The 7175-nt window shown below is 59.5% G+C and overlaps 1 protein-coding gene across 10 annotated transcripts in view; it reads right to left on the bottom strand.

Moving 5' to 3' along the window:
- Window positions 1-7175, bottom strand: part of TRMT44 (tRNA methyltransferase 44 homolog) — a 31961-nt gene that overhangs the window by 9826 nt on the left and 14960 nt on the right. For all 10 annotated transcript variants that reach the window (XM_081812697.1, XM_081812696.1, XM_081812689.1 and 7 more), the window contains one exon: window positions 4902-5018. In XM_081812697.1, coding sequence (XP_081668823.1) covers window positions 4902-5018 — 117 coding nt within the window. The remainder of the gene's footprint in view (window positions 1-4901; window positions 5019-7175) is intronic.

Genomic DNA, 7175 nt, shown 5'->3' with positions numbered 1-7175 from the left:
AGCCAGAGTCCCCAAGTGCAAACAGTGAGGAGGGGTACAGCAGCCAATCAGCAGGGTGGGGGCTGCCGCAGGACACGGGGACTGGGGGGTATGGCCCCAGCAGCTGCCCGGGCCCCCCACCCAGCTGCCTCCTGAGCCAGTCGCCCCCATTCGGGCTGAGACTCCCCACAGGCGTTCACCTGGCCATTCGACCCCCAGAAGCCAGCAACTCCAAGGAAACGTGGCCAAAGCAGCCAAATGCATCCTGGTTTTCCCTGGAAGCTATAAAATCACCTGGCGACAGACAGGCTCGGGGAGAAATAAAGGAAGCTTAGTGAATAAATCTGGCTCTCCAACTTCTAACAAGAACTTGAAAGCACGAATTAAAGCTTAGAGTTTGCTTTCAAATGGCCTTGTGTTGCAATAACAAAACTGTCTCTGCAGACTGCCATTTATTAAACATTTTCCCTTAAACCAGAGAAAGGAGCTGCAGAGAGGCGCCCCATGCACGGAGGGCCACAATGGAAGGCTCTGTCATGGGCAGTCAAGAAGCACCTACTCAGGGCCTGGCACAGCGGTCTCCTCTTCGGAGCCGGCCTCCCACACTGTTCCCCACAAGGCTGACGCCTAGCTTCCTCGGTGTGAAAGCTCAGGTCAGGGGAACATCACTGGGTTCCACTGGATGGATGTCCCCGCAGCAGAAGGATGTGGCCCTGAAGTGTGTCCCGAAGGAGCCCCAAGGCAAGACTCCCACCAGGTGCCTGGGGTGTGCACCCTAAAAATGCAAGGAGCCCTCGGCCCAGCCCAGAGGCCTGGACGTGTTCAAGAGAAACCTGGGGAGAGGGCAAGGTGGGGGGGGCCAAAGCCTCCACAGGGGGCCCCTCCCCTGAGGACTGGCTGGCCCATACCAGGCCGTCTTGTGAGTTAAAAGGGCACCTCGCCACGTTCACGGTCAGGGGAAAGGGGGCCTGGGCACCAATGACAGAGGACCGGCCCTGGCAGAGACCGTGACATGCTCCCGTGCGCCTGCACGTTCCAGGGCAGCTCTCTGCCGTGCCCCTCCTGACACCCCCAGCCCCGGTCCTGGGTAGGCCTGGGCCGGGCACCTGTACCCACTGTAGCCGGCTCACGGGTCAGAGCACCAGTGGACTCTCCCCAGGGGGAAATATACTCCAGATTCTAAAATGGAATCACAGGAACACAATACGTTCTATCAGGTTCCTGATTTGACATTTCCGTTTCCTCCCAAAGTATGCACTCCCTCGGAGTTGCCGAACGCAGCGCACAGAACCTGCTGGTCCGTTCCCCACCTGCTTCTGCCAGCAGACGTTACCACAGCCAAAGCGCTCTGAGGAACCAGCTGCAGGCTGTTCCAGAAAGTCACTATGGACAATTTACCGGAACCGTGCCCCGTGCTCAGGTTCTGATCAGACGTGGCCTGGGTTGCCAGGCCAGTCTCTCCATTTAGGAGAGACTTTGGGCAAGTCCCCAGCTGTCAGTGGCAGCCACACGTTCACCATGGCCAGCACAGGGAGTGACAGCACCGCGGCCAGGGACCATGCGGCCAGGGCCGCGCCCACCACGCCCCCACCCCCCACCGCCCCAGACGGTAGCATGTGCCCGCCCGGGCACCGGCCCGTACTTCCCAAGGTGCTCAGCGCTGGTGGAACTGAAGGCATCCAAAATCAATCTTACCTCCTCGGCCCTGTAAACACGACCAGAAACTAGCCACTCTCATTTAAAACACCCTCGGAGATAAGAGCAGCCTTGGTGCATAGTTTTTGCATGACTGTGAGCAAAATGTTTACTCAGAGCTCAGTCCCCAAGCCGCCTACCCAGAAGTGTTTTCCAAAAATAAATGTGCCCGCCCCCATGTGAACTGCATAGAAAAGCAATCACATACATGCATATTTATGGTGGAAAAAAAAAAAGCGCTACGATTTCTTGAAGTCAAACAAAAAGCCATGCTGGGAAAAACAGAAGAGCAGCCCTTCTGGGTTGCAGTGAGTGTTTTCAGGGACAAAGGCCTTGTGAAACGGAGAGCAGATCCCAGGCCGCTGTGCCAGAGCTCGGCTGGAGCAGGAACTGCGGGTTCAGGAAGGCCGCCCTCCTCCCAGCGGCTCCACTCCCCAGCGGGGGGCCTGCCCGCCCACGCCCCAGCCTCCGCAGCCACCCCAACCGGGACACTCCAGTTCTGCTTACAGGGCTCAATGTCATCCCAAGCACTTCCCCGAGCAAAGCCAGGTTTAAACGAAAACAAAGTCTAGCTCCACAAGGGCACCTGGGCCACCCAAAGGCACTGTAAGCCTGAGCCCCCGAGCTCTCCCGCGCATGCGTGGGGGCTGCATGCACCCAGGTTCTCCCATGCACACGTGGGGGGCCGCGCACACCCAAGCATACCCGAGAGCTCTCCCGTGCACACATGTGGGCCATGCTCACCTGAGCTCTCCTGCGTCATGTGCACACACGGGCAAGAAAGAGAAGGTGACAGTGCCCAACTCCCTTAGCTTTACAGGCTGGGAGTGGACAGATGTGCTTCCATCAGCCGTGGACACCGGCCCTGAGTCACTGTCCAACCACCCTTCTCATCAGCTGCACAAGGGTCGGGGTGTGGGGAATGACCTAAATCCTGGGGCTCAGATAACTGCCCGCATACCTAGGCGAGGCCTACGGGCCTCCCCCTCCTCCTGCATTGGGCTCTGCTCACAGGTGGCACCTTACAGACTGGGGACTCTGGGACTCAGTGGTCTCCCCCCACTCATCATCTCCCTCGGAGGAGGGGTCAGGGAAGTGTCTTCCTCACCCGGCTGCTCTGTCTTCGTGCTGTGACATGGGCTCCGGGCTGCCCCTCGGGCCGCCCCTCCCGGCCCCACCCACAGGGAGCGCACAGTCGAGCTGGGGCGGTGGTGTGGCCAAACGCAGGAGGCCGAGGGACAGAAGCACACGCAGACCCTGGGGGCCCAGAGAGGCAGGAGCGGGTGGGAAGCAGTGTAGACAAGGTGTCCAGGCTGGGGTCTAGCACTCTGACGACAGCACCAGAAGGGCCAGGGCACGGGGATGGCGGCAGGGAGCCAGCAGGCAGCCTTGCAGCAGAGGAAAGAGCATGGTGAGTGGAACATAAGCCAGGGGGCCACATGGGGGAACCTGGGGGCATAAGCCTGGCAGGAGCGGGTGGGGTGAGGGCGGGGACGAGGCCAGCGGGCAGCACGCCCTCACAGGAGCCCGGCTCAGCAGCTGCAAGGCAGCCCCAGGGGCACATGGCCTGGCCCTGCCGGCCTGGTCTTCACCCACATTCTCAGCACGTCTTCGCACGCCATCACTCAGACCCTACCACGTGCACGCCCCGCCCCCGCCCTGCCCCCGCCTCCCAGAAAGAAGTGGTACCCGGCACTAGCCCACGGCACGCCTCACAGCGGAACAGAATAAAACGTGCTTCCTCGTATGAAGTCAAAGGAGCCAGACACTGTGCTGCGGGGGGACTTGAACCGGGCCCTGCACTTGACCCTCGAGGCCCCCTGACATGGCAGAGAACAGGCGCACAGACGGGGACTCCGGAGACGGGGACTCCAGAGGTGGACTGGGGTCAATCACACGGGTGGCACCGCTCCCCCGTCACAGAGGCCCAAAACCTCCTCACGGCCACCGGGGGCTGCAGGCCACCCCCACCCATCACACCCCAATCCTGCTCCTCCCCAGCTCAGACCCTACACGAACGTGCTTCCTCTTCCTCTTTACCAAGTCCCAGCCCAGATGTCATGTCCCCAGCACGGCCCTCCCGCCCCCTTCCTGCACATGGCGACTCCGGCAGAAACGTGCCTATGGTGCTTCGGTGACACCAGATGCCCCTCACTGCAGTGCTCAGGGGTGACAGAGCAGGCAGGCTGGGATTCGCTCCAAAATAATTCCACAAAGAAAGCAGCTAAAAGAGCTTCAAGAAGAAAAGAGGACAAAGGATCGACCATCTGGATGATGGGTGCATGCCTGAACACCCTAAATAAGGGAACTTCTTTCCACCCCAGGTCCCCATGTGAGCACCTGTTCTGCGTCCCCCTTCCCGCCAGCCCAGACGCTCCGGGACGCCAGGGGCAGACCAAGTGAAAGGGCCCCTCTACCTCCTGGCCGTCCCGGGAGCCTGGAACGCGGGGCAGAAGGGGATGAGAGCCTCTCTCCCAAGGGCCCTGGGGCAGGCACGCAGGTCAGGGGAGCGGACAGGCATCGGGGCTTCCTCCTCTAACCGCCCAGGGCCCAGCTGGGAGCTCGGGATGCTTCCAGTCTGCAGGCAGCCAAGAGCCAATGCAAATAAAATCCCCCACCCAAAAAGTCGTCCAGTGACACCCTGCCAGCAGGCTTTCAAACTTGCTCTTCCTTCTGTGTGAGGCGTGAGCACATCCCGGACGGGGGTAAGGCCAGGCCCGGGGGGCACCGTGCCTGCGGGAGCTGGACTGGAGAAAATCAGAGAAGAGGTGTGGCCGATGTCCCTTCCTGGTAGAAGACGCTCAGAGGGCAGAAGCTGGGCATGGGCAAGGGGACTCTATGCTCTCTCTCCCACTCCCCTAGGAGTCCAAATCTCTAAAGCAAACTTTACTCAGGGGCGCCTGGGTGCTTGGTCGGTTGAGCATCTGACTCTTGGTTTCAGCTCAGGTCACGATCTCAGGGTCCTGGGATCGGGCTGGGAGGCCAGGGGCCTGCTGGAGATTCTCTCTCTGCCCCTCCCCTCTGATCACTTGCATGCACACATGCACTCTCTCTAAAATAGATACGTTTTTAAAAAATTTTTTAAAAAATAAAGGAAACCTTACTTAATAGAAAAAGCGGGGGCAGTGATGGCAGAATCTGTGGGGAAGAACATTCTGACTCGGGAAAGGTGGAGCGTGTCACCCACACCTGAGAAACGATCGCGTTTCAAGGCTCAATCCCCTTACCCTCAAACACCTGATGGTTGTTTCTGAGCAGCGTCTGCAGGCCTCCACATTCCCGCTTCAACCTCTGCAGCGTCCCCCTGTCCAGCTTACGGGCTACTTCCGCCAAGGAGAGGCTTCCTGTGGAAAATCGGGTTTCCCCAACAACAATATAAAGGCCGCTGGAGACCGTTAACCAGGCAGGCTCACCGCCCTGGCACGACGGTTCTAGCTGCGTCAGTTCCAGCCCCTCACGCACGTCAGGAGGGGCTGTGAGATTTACCTTTGCTCTGAGTCCACACCACACAACACGGAGCTGGAACGACACGGGCCAGGCTGCCACCACCTGGGATGCCAGGGACTTCCCACCTGCCAGGCCCTGCAGCTGGGGTCTCACCCACGCCCACCCAACAACTCTGCAGGCCAGCGCAGACAGCCCTGCCTCCCAGACACAGAAAAGCAGTGCTGGCGTGTGGCCCAGCCCCGGACGCCCAGGGGAGCGGCCGCTCTGTGGCTGGGATTCCATCTACCAAAGCCCGGCCGGCCTTCAAGATGCACCTCTCAGCTGCCTCAAACTCGTTCTGAGAGCAAGCAAGATGTCTAAGGAGAAGGCCGAAACCAGCCCAGGCGGCCTTCCCTGCCCCTCCTGGGTCTGGTCCCGCACAAGCGCCCGACGCTGGCGCGCACATGCACAGCTCCACACGGCCACCTCCCGGTTGCTCGTCCTCTGCTGTGTGCGTGTCCCGACCCAGTCGTGAGGGCAGGGACCACCTCCTCCTGCCTGTGCTCCCTTACAAAGATCACTTAGGGCCTGGGGACAGACGCGCTAGTACATCACACAGGAGCAGGCTGCAGAGGGGTCACTAAATTCCAGCAACCAAAAGGTGGGAAGATGACCTGAGGGCAGGAACCTGTGGGCTGAGAGGCCAAGGGCGCAGTTCCACCCCACTGGAGCACCTCAGGCCAGCCCCAGACACTGAGACCCATGCAGGGAGGGTGGCCTCCCAGCTCTGCAGGTGTTTCTGCTGGGCGGGCAGGCCCGAGACCCGAGACTCAGAACCACCTGCTATCTACGTCTGAGCCTAGAAGAAGACCCAGTCTGCTACGGCCAGAGTTCTGTCCCAGGCACAGGCAAGCACCTCCTAAGCTCAGTCATTCCTGGGGTCTGAAGGTCAAACTCCACATTTTCAGACTCACCCAAATGTCTCTGAGGCGCCTGCCCGCCTGCTGCGGACTCCCTGCCCTTCGAGGTCCCCATGGAAGCCCCCCCTGAGTTCCTCTTCACTCAGGCCCCGCCTCAGCAGGGCACACCAGAACGTGGGGTGCCGACCCACAGATCAGTCCATGGAGCCCCAGTCTGGCGCCCAATTACACAGATGCTCAGCCACCCGCAGTGGGGGGGCTCTGGCCGGGGCTGCCACCACATCCCTAGAAGGCCCTCCCTTAGATTAGACGCCACCAGGGTCAGTGATGCGCAGAGAGGCGGAGATGCTCCACGGCCCTGCCCCGTAGCAAGTACACGAGAGCGTGCAGGCTTAGAGCAGGACAACATCACGGGTCGGGGAGGCCAGGCTTGCCGCCTCCTCCCGGGGCCCCCACTCACGGGCCAGCCAGGCAGCAGCCCCTGACAGCATGAGGGAGGGCTCCCCCAGGTCCTCCAATGACCCCAAACACTCAGGCAAGTCTCTGGCGCTGCCAGACCCAGCCAGCTCCACAGCGCCCTCTGGCGCCGCCGGGCAGGAAAGAAACCAGCTTGGACCAGCCAGCCGCCTAGGACTCCAAACGCTCACTACAAAAATAGCAGAAGCTCACACTTTGGTCCCTATCTCTCTTGAATGCCACTGATTTCAGCACGTTACTCATCCTATGAGAATAATCAGATACGATTTTCTCCCTTTCATCACGTCTGAGTTTTGCACTTTGGGAATTTCAAAGAGAATCACGTTATCAGACTACGTCTCCAAAACGTTACCTTATTGTCAAGAAGACAGCGCACTTTCCTGGCATTCAGGACTCTGTTTTTGGTTTGGATAACTCCTATAAATTGAAAATAAAGGGCTCCACACCCTGAAGCCTGGACAATTCTGTAAAGGTTAATTACCCCTCTGCCCTCAGTGCCTTGCTCTGAGGGAACGGAGTCCTGCACATTAATGGGAACTGTAGGAAAACTTCAAACAATGAGTGTAGAGTGCCCTGTTCATCATCGATGTCTCTTTAAAACACACGTAATTAAAAACAACCACACAATTTTAAGTTGGTCCTAAAGGAGAGCCGAGCTGCTGCCTGAAAGCCAGCAGG

The sequence above is a fragment of the Leptonychotes weddellii genome, chromosome 2 (assembly GCF_054177405.1).
Source record: "Leptonychotes weddellii isolate Sample4059 chromosome 2, ASM5417740v2, whole genome shotgun sequence".
In the NCBI taxonomy this organism is placed as follows: domain Eukaryota; kingdom Metazoa; phylum Chordata; class Mammalia; order Carnivora; family Phocidae; genus Leptonychotes; species Leptonychotes weddellii.
The sequence above is the reverse complement of the archived record's forward strand: the minus strand, read 5'-3'. Positions and strand labels throughout refer to the sequence as shown.